At 46.9% G+C, this 16,363-nt stretch overlaps 1 protein-coding gene across 14 annotated transcripts in view; it reads left to right on the top strand.

Moving 5' to 3' along the window:
- Nucleotides 1–8,689: 8,689 nt before the first annotated feature.
- Nucleotides 8,690–16,363, top strand: part of msi2b (musashi RNA-binding protein 2b) — a 547,783-nt gene continuing 540,109 nt past the window's right edge. For 10 of the 14 annotated variants that reach the window (XM_038814535.1, XM_038814537.1, XM_038814540.1 and 7 more), the window contains exons 1-5: nucleotides 8,765–8,826; nucleotides 9,091–9,131; nucleotides 9,650–9,731; nucleotides 10,160–10,244; nucleotides 15,799–15,840. In XM_038814535.1, the coding sequence (XP_038670463.1) occupies nucleotides 8,765–8,826; nucleotides 9,091–9,131; nucleotides 9,650–9,731; nucleotides 10,160–10,244; nucleotides 15,799–15,840 (312 nt within the window). Of the gene's footprint in view, nucleotides 8,827–9,090; nucleotides 9,132–9,274; nucleotides 9,363–9,649; nucleotides 9,732–10,159; nucleotides 10,245–15,798; nucleotides 15,841–16,363 lie in introns of those variants that run through there. The other 4 variants (XM_038814534.1, XM_038814543.1, XM_038814539.1 and 1 more) reach the window with 4 other exon arrangements.

The following is a 16,363-nucleotide window of genomic DNA, read 5'->3' on the forward strand; positions in this document are numbered from 1 at the left end:
AACATGCAACGGGGAGTTCAGAATAGGCTTTTTTTGATTGTCTGCACGTCAAAGTGTTAAGGCCAGCAAAGGGTTACGTGTGTTTACATTTCTATTTTAAATAATATCCAACAGGTTGTCAAGAACTGTCCTGTGGGCTTTTCAGAAACACCAATCGCTTTTGTCCAATTATTGAAAGTAGTGTTATCATGAGCTAGTAAATATCCGCGGCACACAGCTATCATTATTTACTAGTTCACGATAACACTGCTCCCATCACCTCAAACACAATCAGCCGCCGCATACAAGCTATATCATGTTGATGTCTGGTGACACTGGGCTTTGTGCAAAAGGCAGTGTTGATTTAGATAAGGCTTTGGGAGCTTAACAGAGGGAAGTTGACTCCTTCGTTCCCTTCTCTTTATGTGAATCCCTCTATTTCCCTTCATTATCTGTCCCTCGCCCTCTCTCTGCTTATGTGTCCCCTTTGTCTCTGTCAGTCTCCTTGTGCCTTTGTGTTCTCTTATTCAAGCACTGTAAATCTGCCCCTCTCCTCCCCTCCATCATCTTGGTTCTGCTTCTTTTTAAACCACCTCGTGTGAGTGTAAACATTCCCCTTCTCTTCTCACACCGCCTTACCCTGTCTGCATTCTGCACACTCTGCCTCCCTCCCCTTCTGTCTCTCTCTCTCTCGCTTAGCTGCTTTATTTTGGTTGAATATAATTAGTGCAATTTATAATCAACTGAGGCGTTAAATAAATAATTCAAAGAAATAATTGTGATTGCGGCTGAATGACAGCACGACTACAACTTTGACCCCCCCCCCCCCCCCCCCCCCCACCCAGGCTCCATAACCTGCATCTCTGATCAATTCGCTTCTATAAAGAGGGGTTGAGAGTTCCTCTTAGCTGTGAACTGACTTTATGGAAAACGCATGTTAATAGTCACCTTAGCTCCCGAGGAAAAGAATGGACATCAGGTCCTGTGAAGACAGAACTTTTTGGTGCTCTTGATTACAAGCTACTTGCTTTTGCAATGCCGTTGTACTTGCATTTGTCTGGCGCCTAGTCGCATCGAAACGCCTCCAAATCCTCCACACCGTGAATCGCATCTCGGCAGCACTCTGTGAGTCTTGTCCGTTTTTAGAGATCAGAGGTCTTCTTATCCAAAAGTTTCCAAACTAGGAATTAATCAAAGGGTTAAACTTAGTTTCTGTGTTGATGTTTTGTTTTAAATCTTAAAACAACAAAGCAGAGAAACACATTTTCGTCCATTTATTTTTAATTCATTTGTTTCTGTTTCATGTTTGCGACAGTGAAATTGGAGATGGGGGGGGGGGGGGGGGGGAGGTTAGGAGGCGGGAATTAAGGTCTGTTATGAATCAGTTCCCTTCCATTACACTGTCTGCAATGCCAGTTTGTTTGTGTGATATTTCTGTTTGCATCTTTTGAAGTGAACCAGTGCGATGGATCTTATGAAGAATAACATACTCTGAAACTGACACATTACAGAAAATCACCGGAAACCTTCTTTCGGTTTACAGTTGTTATTGTGTATCATTCTATTAATAACATCTGAGAAGGTGTGGGCGAAACTGGGGATTTTTAAAAAACCATGATAATGATTATTTTTTGCATACAAGGCAGAATCAAATATCAATACAATTGCTACAAATTCTGAGATGTTTTATTTTCATTGAATAGCATATAAAAATAACTGTCTATATAATTCCTTCACTGATTATGTCAGTTTAACTCAGTTAGCTCGATTCATGATGCAGAGCAAGGCTAGCAGTGTGGGTTCAATTCCCGCCCCATCTCAACCTATTCCCTCGCCTGAATTTGGTGATCCTCAGGTTAAATCGCCACCAGTTACCTCTCCTCCTCAAAGCCTATGGTCTGGAACTATAGCGACTAAAACATATATATAGATTTAACATGCACAGCAAGTTACTACTTCACAGTAGTACGACTTTAAACAGTGTTTGAACCGTAAGTAGCTATTAGCAATTAAACAGAGGGGAGTGTTTGCTGAAAGGTTAATGCATTAGTAAACTTTGAGTCATAGAGATCAGGAAAGTACCAAAACCCATTCCTCAGCCATTGCAGAGTTGGTTTAATTCAGCTGGTGGTGCCACTGTCTCCTAGTTAAGGGTCAGCCAGAATTGCAAATCTTGTGAACACACATATGTGTTGGACATGGCTCAGTGTGCAGCGCTCTGGCCTGGGAGTCAGAAGATGCCACTCTCGGAGTTTGAGCCCAGTAATCCTGTCTGGCACTCGCCATACAGTGCCGAGGGAGTGCTGCAGCGCCACATTGCTGCTTGTGGACTCTTGCTGTGCGGAAATTGGCTGTCCTGATTCGAACATTGCAACAGTGGCTACACTTCCAGCTCTTGGTCATTGTAGGCAGCAGATCAGGAACGTATCAGCCATAATAGAATGCCGGAGCAGACTCGATGGGCCGAATGGCCTAATTCTGCTCGAGATCTTATGAATTTATGAACTTTAGAAAGTACTTCATTGCTCTATAAAATGCTTTGGGATTCCCCCCCCCCCCCCCCACCTGCCAGGAAATATAAATGCAAGTATTTATTGTTCCGACTTGAAGTCCTACTTCTGCTGTTATTATGGGAAATGGAGATCTGGAGAAGGTCAGGTAGAGGTCGCAGATGAGCCATGATGGAACCGACCCAGAGGGCCAAATATCTTAATCCAGCCCCTCTTATATTCGCTTTGCATCGACCAGTGGGTGGACGATGCCGGCTGAAGGCAGGGTCAGGTTTGCAGGTGATGGTTTGTGCTCAGATATCCTTGGCGATGCCCCCTGTCGACAAGGTTCACAATTGAGGAAAGGTCTGTATCTCCCAGCACCCTGTCTGCCTTCGGGGGATGAAGGGTAAAAAACAAATAAAAATTTGGAACAAACACATTGTCAGTGTCGATCTCTGAATGACGGAAAGTGTGTGTGTGGGGTGGGTGGGGGGTGGGGAGGTGGTTAGCCTACTTAGCCATCAGACTGTGATCCAGAGAGGCATTAATGCACAGAACGCATAAAATAGTTCGATAAAAGCAAATGACTGCGGATGCTGGAAGCTGAAACATAAACAGAGAATACTGGACAGGTCTGACAGCATCTGCGGAGAGAGAACGTTTCCAGTCTGGGTGACTCTCTGTCAAAGCATAAAAATGGTTCAGTGGGTGATCACCTCTGGGTGGCAGGTTGGAATTGGGTCAGGCTGATAGGTTGTAGCCTCTTTGGCCAGCTGTCTGCGAGGGTTGGATGTGAATTGGGTTTATCACAGTCTCGACACGATCCCTCTAAGACACAGTATAGGATTACTACAGCCTGACACTAATCGATAACTTCATTCAGATAATTGCTGGGTTGCAAGTCGGAAAGTTACGGGGGGGGGGGGGGGGGGGGGGGGGGGGGGGGGGGGGGGGGGGGAAGAGTGTGACCAACCCTTAGCTCTATCACTCCAGCACTGTGCACAGTCACCATTCAAATTCTCTGCTACATCCTCGTGCACTTTGCAAAGAGGGGCTGATTCCAGATATTAGAAGCTCGGGGACACCGTCATGGACAATGTCACAAATGTAATGATGGGAGGACAAGGCTCCCCAGAACATGCGCGAGAAGCTGCCAGGTCACTGAATTTTTGCTGATGACATAATGCTGATTGGGGAGTTGATACTGTAATGAGGGAAAATCTCAGTCTTAATATTGGTTTTGAATGGACGCAAGTTTATATTAATTGGAAGAGGGACACCACAGAAGGAAGAAGCTAAATGATATTATGAAAGTGGATTTTGATCAAGTGGAAATAGTGGTTGGGTTTGCATTACCTGGAAATGTTATTTTTATTGTGGGATGTAAGAGCCGGTGTCGAATTTTCTCTAAGTTTGTAAAAGCAAACATTTGAATACTGTTTGCTGCACACTGTGCAGTGAGACTTTGAGAATCAGCTCAGAGGATACCTTGGTCAATAACGCAGTGACAGAAAGGAGGGTCCCATATTAAGATGATTGCCCGAGTGTGGTTGGGCTGACCATACTAACATTAGAGAGTGACGCAATGGGTTATAAGTTTGGGAAAGTCCACCGTGGAAAGCTGTGACCGACGTCACCGACTCCAGTGGTACCGGCAGGACAAGTGTATGTGGACAGCAACGTGCTCAGCTGTGACACCACCGCACCCCCCGGAGGGTGTGTCTTATGGGGGGGGGGGGGGGGAGGGGGGGGGGGGGGGAGGAAATGGGGAGGTGGAAATTTGGTCATGGTTCCTGATAAAAGGGAGTGACAGACTGATTTTCAATGCTTGATGTCAGAAATCAAACACTCATCCTTCATTTTTCTTATTATGGTAAACATTTGAAAACAAAACCCAGAAGAAGTGAGACATGTCGGTCCACGTGGAGTTAATGCAGAGTATTGTGGCATGGATTTATACCCACATTTATACTCACAGCTGTGCGTTATGAAGAGTGACAGGGCCAAGAGTGAAGACAATCTGCTGGGCTACTCGAGCACACGCGGCGGGAATGGACATTGGCAGTGCGGGCTACTTAACCACCCACCCTCTTGGCTGGGTGTGTGATACAGAACTCAGAGAGCAGAGATCGCCCCAGTGTTTGCACGTGGTGTACACTGGAGTGATTGCACTTGTTAAATCACTAGTTCCTCTTTCAAGGAACGTGCACTATAACATCTGTAATGGAGTGGCATTGTGGCCTCTTTTCTAAGATAGTGGGGAGGAGAGGGGTTAAGGAGTGGGGTTAGGATTGGGATGGATCAACATTCTCGTCCAAAAGAGGTAAGCTGTTGAAAGCTAACTCGGCAACGCTGTACCACCTCGCCAAAAAAAAAAGGAAATTATATCAGAAGGACATTGTTCTTGAAAATAAAGATTGGGGACCACAATTTAGTGTGTGATGGTCACAAATCTGCAGAATGCCTATATCTTACGTGAAAAATAGTGCATGCAGATACAGAAAATGAACGGATGATAGTTGGCCATAATGAAAAAGGTGTGTGTGTGTGTGGGGGGGGGGGGGGGGGGGGGGCACAAGAGAGGATATGAAACAGTTTAGATTAGATGAAGGAGCCATTCATCATCATCAGGTGAAATCTGATGTGTCAGTTGGACTCGAAACGTTAACTCTAGTTTTCCTCTCCACAGATACTGCTAGACCTGCTGAGTTTATGCAGCATTTTCTGTTTGCATTCCTAGTAAAATCTGATCTTAATCGGCCACAGTGGAAGTTGATAATGATTTGTGTCAGTGATCACATTAGTGGTTGCACACCAGGAATGCAGGTTAAATCAGATATTTTTATGTATAGGTGAAGCAATTTATGATTGATGCAGACACCTCTCTGCAAAACTCGCAACAAGGCTGCACTGTTAATACCGTCCTTCAGACAACACCTTCTCTGTCCTGTCTACCGTTGGGAATTGTTGAAGATCGAAGGACACTCATTTAAGAAGAGCGGGGATTAGCTCACCGTCCCAGACCGACACTCCCCCCTCAAACACCACCGCCAAAAAACAAAAACAGATGAGTGTTTGTGGGAACTTGCTGGGCGCAAATCATTACTTCCAGATCAGTTGGGAACTTGATGCACACGTGAGGTAGTTCCACATGTTCCGATAGAGACAACACTAGGGGTCAAACGTTGTCTCAGTCTTTGACTGATGCTGGAAGGAACATTCTGGGGGGAAGAACAGAAAACCAATCGATAAAATGCTGAGAGGTTGTTAGACATCAACATGGTCAACACTCCACACGTCCTAGAAATTATTACCAATCGACCATGTTATTAAATAACAGCAGCTCACTATGAGCCGATTCAAACATCACATTTGATTAAGACATTTTCAAAAAATATTTATGTTTTGCCTCTTTGCTGAGATAATCTGGTCTGACGAACTGGATACACTTTAAACAAATATATTTCAGCGCTGGAGTTAATGATTAGAAACTTGATCGAAATAGCAGAATGAATGACAAACTCCATGATATTTCTTGAAGCAGCTATCGACTTGGTGACAAAATCAGACCATTTGTTTATATATATATATATATATATGTTTGCTTTTTTTTTGAATTAACATTTAGTATGTGAGTTGTCGCTCTCTCAATCAGCCTGGTTTCCGCCAGTTAGACTTTCTCCGGATGAGGATTCATTCATTCAGCCGAGCGAGTGCTTTGGCGAGGCTGGTACAGCGTGAATGACTGGGACAAGTGCAAAAAGGGGATGTCTTTGACATTGGGTCAATGCACAACTTGTGTTTTCTGTTGTGAGATTAAATAAATGAGATTGGAGCGGGGGAGACAGCAGGAAGAGAAAAGCTGCAAAAGTACTGAAACTGAGAGTCTTTCAAAAAAGAAGGCGAGGAAGAGACATACTGGCCTGGAAATATTAACTCTGTCTGTATTCCACAGATGCTGCCAGACCTGCGGGTTGTTTTGCCCCACTCTCTGCTTTTATTTCAGATCTCCAGCTGTATTTTTTTGGTTTTCTTTTGTTTGTAAAAAGGCGGCCGATGGGAAGGTGAATGACATTCATCACCCAGCACATGCAACATTTCATTTCGCTCCTGATGGGACTGCAAGTCCAGGTGTTATTTCAGGTGCATCTTTTTTGTTTAACGGTGAATTTTATTCTCAACCATTTGGCGAATGAGTTTGCTTTTCTTTCTGAAATGACTTTATCTATAGTTTATTTTTCTGTTGCAGTGCTCCTGTCACACTCAGAGCTGTCACACTCAGAGCTGGCACACTCAGAATTGTCACACTAAGAGCTGACACACTTAGAGCTAGCACACTGAGCTGGCACACTCAGAGCTGACACGCTCAGAGCTGGCACACTGAGCTGGCACACTGAGCTGGCACACAGAGTTGACACACTCAGAGCTGTCACACTCAGAGCTGACACACTCAGAATTGCCACACTCAGAGTTGTCACACTGAGCTGTCACACTCAGAGGTGGCACACTCAGAGCTGACACACTAAGAGCTGTCACACTGAGCTGTCACACTCAGAGCTGGCACACTCAGAGCTGACACACTGACCTGTCACACTCAGAGCTGACACACTCAGAGCTGTCACACTAAGAGCTGTCACACTGAGCTGTCACACTCAGAGCTGTCACACTGACCTGTCACACTCAGAGCTGACACACTCAGAGCTGTCACACTAAGAGCTGTCACACTGAGCTGTCACACTCAGAGTTGTCACACTGACCTGTCACACTCAGAGCTGACACACTCAGAGCTGACACACTCAGAGCTGTCACACTAAGAGCTGTCACACTGAGCTGTCACACTCAGAGTTGTCACACTGACCTGTCACACTCAGAGCTGACACACTCAGAGCTGTCACACTGACCTGTCACACTCAGAGCTGACACACTCAGAGCTGTCACACTCAGAGCTGTCACACTCAGCTGTTACACTAAGAGCTGTCACACTCAGCTGTTACACTAAGAGCTGTCACACTGAGCTGTCACACTCAGAGCTGTCACACTCAGAGCTGACACACTCAGAGCCGTCACACTCAGACGGGGAAGGTTTCTGCTCTGTGCAGCGCTTTGGGCCAGCGTCCCATTTCTTTTGGGGGTTTGGTTTTTATTTGTGGGGGGGAGTGGGATGGACCCAAACAGAAAGAGTGGTGTTGCGCTGCCGTGACGTCACCGGTATTGGTGCCGCTCTCCATGACAACGGAGGCGCCGAGCAACGTCAGTCCGCGCCGCCGCGCTCTGGCGATGACGCGGGGGGCGGGGCGGGGACATGTGAAGGACAGGGTGGTGGGCGTCCCCCCCCCGAGGAGCGGAGGGGGCGGCCCAGGAGGCTGGAGTATGTGGATTGACAGGGGGTCTAACCAATGAACTGGGTCGGCCAGGCCGGCGTAGAGGCGGAGGCGGGGCAGCCGCTGGCCAATGGAAGGGGGCGGACAGTGGAGAGGGAGGGGCATGGTGATGCGGGGTGCGCCGGCGCCCTGAAGAGGGGGTGGGGGGGAATGGACGGATGGGCGGCGGGCGCTGACCAATAACCAGGAGGGGCAGGGTCGGGCGGTGTGATTGATGGGTGGCGCTGGCCAATGGGCGGGGGGGGCAGGGCCGGGCGACGTGATGGACGGGAGGCGCTGGCCAATGGGTGGGGGCTGGAGAGGAGGCCGGGTCGGCGCGTGAAGGATAGGCGTGATTGACGGACGGCGCTGGCCAATGGGCCAGGGGGCAGGGCCGGGTGGCGTGACTGACGGGAGGCGCTGGCCAATAAACTGGGGGGCAGGGCCTGGAGGTGTGATTGACAGGTTGCGCTGGCCAATGGGCGGGGGGGCATGACCAGCCGCCGTGATGGACGGCGGCACTGACCAATGGGTGGGGGGGAGTGTCCGGCGCGGCCTGAGGTCGACTACCAATGGGAGCAGGCGGAGGGGGCGGGCTCTGGATCTGGATACACTGAGAGAGTGTGTGTGTGTTTGTGCTGGAGGGGGGGGGGGGCTCCAGGCTCAGGGCCCGCCCACGTGGGGGGCTCAGGCAGCAGCAGCAGCAGCCAAGCGGCCGCTCCGGACTGAGCTGATCCCCACGTGTGACGAGCTCAATCCCGGCTGCCAGTCGCTTCTCTGGGGGTTGAGTGGGGTGGTGGGTGGGTGGGGGGGGGGGGGAAGGTGGGGGTGAGGAGGTGGAGGGGGGGGGGCCTTCCTTCCTTCCTTTGATTTGAATTGGGGGGCGGGGTGGGGGGGGGGGGAGTGAGGGTTTTAAAAAATTTGTAGTTAGATATGGAAGCAGACGGTAGCCAGGCCACCTCTGGAAGCCCAAACGACTCGCAACATGACCCAGGGTATGTTCTGATCTGACTTTTCTTTTTTCTTTTCCATCTGCTCCTTTCATCCCCTCCTCTCTCCTTCCCTTCATCCCATCATCTCTCTCTCTCTTTCCCTTTATTTCCCACCTAGTTTCTTCCTGATCTGCACTCTCCCTTTGCCCCTCCACACCTCCCTCTCTCTCCCTCCTTTCTCTCTCTCTCTTCCTATTTAAGCTGCAAGTTACACGTCAAAATGGCCGATCTGACATCTGTGCTCACTTCTGTTGTGTTTTCCCCCAGTAAAATGTTCATCGGCGGCCTCAGCTGGCAGACCTCACCAGGTAAGAGAGCCCGGGCAAGAAAGAAAGTGTTCTTGCCTCTGTTGCCAGCACTGTTTTGTGTGTGTGTGTAAGAGTGTGTGAATGAGTGTGAGTGAGTGAGTGTGTTGTGTGACTGTTTGTATATAACCTTGCAGAGAGAGGGAGGGAGGGAGTGAGTGAGTGGGTGCTGGAGGAATGGAAGGAGATGGTGTGGGATTCAGTGAGAGAAGGCTTCAGTTCCAGTTTTGCAAGGTTTTGCTACCCCTCTCCCCTTCTTGTTTGCTTCATGCGGCTGGGTTGTTGCAATGGCAACATCAGGGAGTTCTGTGTGTGTTCGTGTGTGCTTTTTAGTGTGTTCCTCACACGACCCCCCCCCTACCTTCAAATGATCCTTTTAAAAAAAGTGCACCAGCTTTATACCCAGTGACAAACCCGCACTAACCCTGCTTTCCTTTCCCCCCTCCCTCCTGCCCTTTACCTCCCACCCCTTTCTCTTCCTCTTTGCAATCTATCTTATTATCTTAACATTTATTTTACAGACAGCCTTAGGGACTATTTTAGCAAATTTGGAGAAATCAGGGAATGTATGGTAATGCGAGACCCCACCACGAAGCGATCCAGGTAAGATGGCTCAGTTACTTTCTTTTTTTTTTGGAAAAAAAAAGAAAAAATCATTTATTCGCATTTAATTTTTGCCTTCCTGATTTTTGATCCTGAAGTGTGTTTTTATTTTTGCTTCTAATTGTGACACTGTCTCCAGCGAAGAGTCTCTGAGCAGTGAGCTTATTTTTTGACATTGTCCTGGTGTTTGGAGGTGATACTATGTGTATGTATATATGCGTTGCCTTTTTTTTTCGCTCTCGCTACATTTGTAGCCCGTCCCTCTTCCCTTTTCCTCCTCTCACTCTCTCTCTCTCCACCTCTCTTCCACGCTCTTTTTGAGTCCCCTGTGCGGTCGAAGCGGGGTATTTTGGCACTTGTGTTTGCTCCCCTCTTCCCTGTTGCTTGTTATTTACTCATCGTCTTCTTGTTTCTTTGTGTCATTTCAGAGGCTTCGGTTTCGTTACGTTTGCCGATCCTGCAAGTGTAGATAAAGTATTAGCCCAGCCCCATCACGAATTAGATTCCAAGACGGTATGTTTTGTGTGTTTCTGTGTCGATTTCCTTCACTGTAAAACTGTAACGAATTAGTTTCTCTCCCCCCCCCCCCCTCCCCACACTCTCTCTTAAGCTCATACAATACCTGATGTGCCTCAATCTTAGTTTAAAAGAATAACATCAACAATAAAAAATCACCGTTGGGATATTAAGGCCACTTGTGGGTGTTGTTTTAAAAATCTGCTTCGCTGTAACTTGGGTCCCTTTTTTTGTTTGTTGTAAAGAAGCAAAATAAAAAATAGTCTTAATTTCCTACCCTCACCGGAACAGCTTCACTGTCAGTTAGACGAATTGACAATCAAACCGCCTAGTGGCCGATTAAAATCGCCAGTTAAATGGTAGGCTTGCGATTAAACGTTTCCCAAGCGCTATGGTCGAGATGAAACGCAAGTGGGAGACGGTAAGGTTTGATACACACACACACATATTTATATATAATTTTGCCTTTCTTATTTTTAAAGAAAAGCCAACCCTCTCCCTCCCCCTTTTTATTTAAAGAAAAGCAATGCGGCAACTTCAAACAGAAAGTTTACTAATCACAAAGAGAACGGACACAGAAGCTGAGCTTGACTGTAAATCGCATGAACTAGTTTCTTGTTGATCATTCTGTGCATCTTGTGTTTTAGCATCTGTTTTGTAGCGTTCTATATACCCTTTCGACTTTGTTTTAAGGTTCAGGGCAGGAATCCGACCTATTTCCCCTCGACAGAAGCTTGTTGTTTACCGTCACATTAAAACATTTATTTAGGTAATGACAACTCCATCAGCTGTAGCTTGTTTTCTTCTGGTGACTTCCAGCATAGTTAGAGTTTATTTATTTTTAAAAAATAAATCTTCTTTACTTAGAGCTAACTAACTAATTTATCTTGTAGTTTAAAAAAAAGTCTAGTTTATACATAAGCAACATAATGGTTTTAGCCAGTGCTAATTTTTTCTGTAGTTTAAAAAAGAAATCAGATTGAACACCATGGGAGGCTAGTCATGGCTGGATAATCCAGTTTGAGTTCAGAATTTTGGCACTCCCTTCGACCTCCTCTTTCCACCCCCCTCCTGACAAAATAGCAATTCTTTTGGGCGCGAAATTGGTTTCTCGGGCAACTTCCAACGACACTGGGTGAGATAATTAAAATTCCCACTCTTAATTCCGGCTGACGGGCTGGATTAGACACCCTTGAACCACACATGGTATCAAATTTGTGCGAAGGAGGTGACTTAATGCTGAAATGTTGATGAGGAAGGAACATGCCAACTTCAAAGTGAGGAGAGAGAGTTTGGGTTTGGGAGTAATGCTTCAGTGAAAACTGTTTTCCAGTAACTGTGGTATTGACCTGTTTTAAACACTAGAAGGTGCACAATATATATACTTCTTTGCTAAAGTCATGAAAAATAAATGAGACATAAATCGGTATCTTTTTTTCCCCCATCTTGGCCTTTCTTGTCAGTTAAGTTGTGTCCCAGACACCAGAATTGCAAATTTCCCCTGCTGGGATTTAAAAAAAAATAATAATTTGCGATGCGCAAGCTAGTCAGTTATTTTGGTCTTTAAGGTGTGACTTAAATTTGGTTGATATATTGGGGTTTGGTTCATGCTGTAAGTAAATGTCAACCTATTAAAGAGATTTCTTGATGGTCATTCTGTATTGAGGCATTTGGTGGGTGTTAGATGTTGTGTATTTTGACATGGCAGAGGACAAGGTGCTGATGGATGCTGTCGATGGAAGCACAAGGTGTGAGCTTTGTCCAGTACTGACTGGGTCATGGGCAGAATGAGACACCTTTGCCCACTGTTGCTGCTGAGGGCTTCTTCATAGTTTGTGTAGACCCATAGACTAGTACTGGTATATTCCAGTCTTTTCCCCTTGCAGTGGGGGTTACACTTAATGATGGGTGGAGCGATCCTGGTGGGCAGCAGTGCAGCTTCTCGCTCTGATGCTGCTGTCAGGAAGAGATTCTGTCTTCGTTTGTAGGTGGCAGTTTGATTTGCAAACCCCCCCCCCCCCCCATAAAAAATTTGGTTTGCCATTTTCCCCAGGGCTTGAAACCAAAATTAACAAACAAATCCGGAACCATCTGGCTGAAGAGAACCTTGGGTGGGTTTTTATTTTATTATTGAAGAGCTGCTTAAAATTCCCGCTGGGTTTGAATGCAGTCTCTGAAGTACATGTCAGCAAGTGGTTAGCTCTGAAGATTTTCTCTTTACCCTTCTCCCCTCACACCTCCGACCTATTTTCTTTTAAAAGCTCAGTCACGCGCTGGGGAAAAAGAAACGTTTTGGTGCACCTGTGGTGTTTCACACCTCGCACAAGATTATTCCCTGTATGTGAGCCATTGATATGAGTATTGACAATGGCTTTGTCATCAAAGTCATCTCTGTGTATTTTAGATTTATATATACACACCTACACCTTTTTTCATTGGAAGGCTTCTGGATTGTGGACAGAAGTTGAAGTTGGTTCTCTATCTGTACCCTCCTGAACCCCTTCTCCAATCTGAGATTGTTTGGTAAATGCCCACCACCCTGGGACTTTCTCGCTCTCTCTCTCGGTTGGCAGAACTTAATGAACAGAGTTGCAATTCCCTTTTGGGGCTGTGAGGAGCTACCTCCCTATTTGTCCTGAACTGTCATTCTAGCCCTGCTCATCCTTTGCAGTTGGTTCAATAACTGACTAATGGTGCCAGAGGTGCCCGCTGGCATTACAACCCAGGTCCTATTGAATTTTTCTCTTGCTATCTACTTGAAATCCCAGTATCTGTGCACTAGTCTATTATGTTTGTGACATGTTGGTTGAACTGTTGCTTGCACCAGGCTTGCTGCTGGCTGAACCTGGTCCATTGTGGTTTGGAGTGATGTAAAAGGGAGATCCCGATTACCTGGGCTTATCTCGCTTTGTGAAATTGAGAGGGTGTTAACTGGATCCTTCTAGTTACAAGCTCCACAACATAGCTCCTTAGTTATTTTGACTGGGTCAACACTCAGTTATGGTCCCAAGATGCAGTGTGGAAGAACAGCTAGCCAGGCGAAAGGTGGCCTTCTCCGAGGCCCCAGCATCACAGACGTCAGTCTTCAACCAATACGATTCACTCCATGTGATATCCAGAAACTGCTGCAGTATCCAGTGCCTTCAGCTATGGGCCTTGACAATATCCCGGCAAAGTATTGAAGACCTGTGCTCCAGAACTTGCTGCACCCCTAGCCAAGCTGTTCCAGGAGTGGCGTCTACCCCAAAATGTAGAAAATTGCTCAGGTATGTCCTGTACATAAGAAACAGGACAAATGCAACCAAACCAATTACTGCCCTATAAGTCTACACTCCATCATCAGCAAAGTGATGGAAGGAGTCGTCAACAGTGCTCTCAAGCGTCACTTACTCAGCAATAACCCGCTCACGGACGCTCAGTTTGGGTTCCGCCAGGTTCACTCAGCTCCTGACCTCATTACAGCCTTGGTTCAAACATGGACAAAAGAGCTGAATGCCAGAGATGAGTTAAGAGTGCTGACTGCTCTTCACAGCAAGGCAGCATTTGCCCGAATATGGCATCAAGGAGCCCTGGTAGAGAGTCAATGGGAATTTTGGGGGGGGGGGGGGGGGGGGGGGGGGGGAGGAATCTCCGCTGGTTGGAGGTTAATCATCTTCATCGTAAGACATCACTGCAGGAGTTCCTCAGGGTAATGTCCCAGGCCCATCCATCTTCAGCTGTTTCATCAGTGACCTCCCTTCCATCTTTAGGTCAGAAGTGGGGATGTTTGTGGATGACGGCACAATGTTCAGCGCCATTCACGACACTTCAGACAGTGAAGCAGTCCATGTGCAAATGCAGCGAGACCTGGACAATATCCAGGCTTGGGCTGACAAGTGGCAAGTTGCATTCACGCCACAAGTGCCAGGCAATGGCCATCTCCTACAAGAGAGGATCTAACCATCGTCTCATGACATTCAATGGCATTACCATCGCTGAATCCCCCACAATCAAAATCCTGGGGGGAGTTACCATAGGACAGAAACAGAACTTGAGTAGCCATATTAATATTGTGGCTACCAGAGCAGGTCAAAGGCTAGGAATCCTACGGCGAGTAACTCACCTCCTGACCCCCCAAAGTCTGTCCACCATCTACAAGGCACAAGTCAGGAGTGTAATGGAACACTCTCCACTTGCCTGGATGAGTGCAGCTCCAATAACACTCAAGAAGCTCCACACCATCCAGGACAAAGCAGCCCACTTGATTGCTCCCCCTTTCCACAAATATTCAAATCCTCCACCACTGATGAATAGTGGCAGCCTTGAGTATCATCTACATGATGCACTGCAGGAACTCACCAAGGCTCCTTCGGCAGCACCTTCCAAATGCACGACCATTACCACTTAGATGGACCATAACAGCAGACGCATGGGAACCCCACCACCTGGAGGTTCCCCTCCAAGTCACACACCACCCTGACTTGGAAATATATCACCGTTCCTTCGTTGTCGCTGGGTCAAAATCCTGGAACTCCCTCCATAACAGTGCTGTGCACCTACACTGCAGCAGTTCAAGAAGGCAACTAACCACCACCTTCTGAAGGGCAACCAGGGATCGGCAATAAATGTTGGCCTGCTCAGTGATGCCCACATCTGTACATGAATGTTTTAAAAAAATGAGTGGAGTGGGTAGTCATTATGGGGTTGGTGAACACGGGAGTTCAGGGATATTGGTTCCTGACCTGTGTGTTGCTTTGGCTGTGCAGAACGGTGTTGAGGTGTTTCAATGGATTAGGGAGAACTAGTGGGCTCGCCTCTTCTGACTGCCTGCTGGAAGTGTGTGTTTGCCAGGTCAAGGACTGCTTGGAGTTGATATGTTTAGGATAGTGGGTGGCGTGGAATGGAAAATATTTATGTAAACCTCTTCATATCTCAGCTGCTGTGTGGATGGGGAGGGAGGTAATTCAGAATTTGTGTTTAGGTTGAAAAGTTAGCCTTGCATGGTGCTGCCAATTCCAATTTTTGGGGAGAGTTGGATTCACGTGTGTTGCCTGCCCTGTTCTCTTGATTCCTGCTCCGCTTTGTTCTTGGCCTGACCCCCACATGACGGCACCAAGTCTGCAGCTCCTTCCTTCAGAGGCTTACTCTTGGCAGTGTGTGTGTGCTTTGCTAGGTGAATGGAACAGGTCACATTCCAGTCCGTGCTGGAACCCAGGAGGTGTGGGCATTCTGCAGGCATTTAAAATGGGACAAAAGATTGCACAACATTCAAGGTGTGTGGGCCAAGAGGGGGAAAAAAAGATTTAATTCCTTCCCTTTGATTAACAATTATTGTTGAATTGCATCGAGTGACTTTCGAAACAATATCCAGCATTAATGATACTCAAGACTCTGGCTGGCGTCTTTAAAACAGGTTTAATAGTAAAGCAACACAGGACGTTAAAACGGGGGCCCTGGAAACTTGCTGCTTTATTATATTTCTTGCCTGAGAAACACCATGTTTGTTTTGAACTGGCCTGGGGCGGCGATGCACCCAATGATTTTCTGACCCTTCTCTGATTTGCTTCAACAGATTGACCCTAAGGTTGCATTTCCCAGAAGAGCACAGCCCAAGGTAAGTGGGAGGATCATTGCTGTGATTTGTTTTCTTACTGCCAGAGTGCACTGAGGTGTATTGTTGGAGGGTTTGGCAAGTGCTTTGGGGAGGGCGATGAAAAGGGAGAAGCATTGCTTTTGAATTGGTGATGAAACCATTTAAAGTGCGGGTGCATCGCTTGATTGAGGCTCTGATGTGTTGCACTGGGAGTATTTGTTATGCTCTGTTTTACACTTCTTCTGATTTTGCAATCGTCTCCTGGCTTCCCTGCTGTTGACAAGCGGAGTGAGGGGCTTTTATTTGTTGTTGTGGTTTACTCTGTAACTCTCTTTCTTTGTGAAAAAGTTGAAGGCAACATTCTTTCTGGTGTTGCTGAAATACAAGACGCTTGCAACAGACGGATTAATGCTAGATGTTTCAGTTCACTTGGCCGGGGAGGGTCGTGGTGGGGGAGGGTGGGATTGTCGGGAAAAGATGCTGCCGAGGGCTTGGTAACAAGAAGTGTGTTGTATACTGAAGCAAGACTGTCCTGTGAAAATGG

The sequence above is a fragment of the Scyliorhinus canicula genome, chromosome 12 (assembly GCF_902713615.1).
Source record: "Scyliorhinus canicula chromosome 12, sScyCan1.1, whole genome shotgun sequence".
Classification (NCBI taxonomy): domain Eukaryota; kingdom Metazoa; phylum Chordata; class Chondrichthyes; order Carcharhiniformes; family Scyliorhinidae; genus Scyliorhinus; species Scyliorhinus canicula.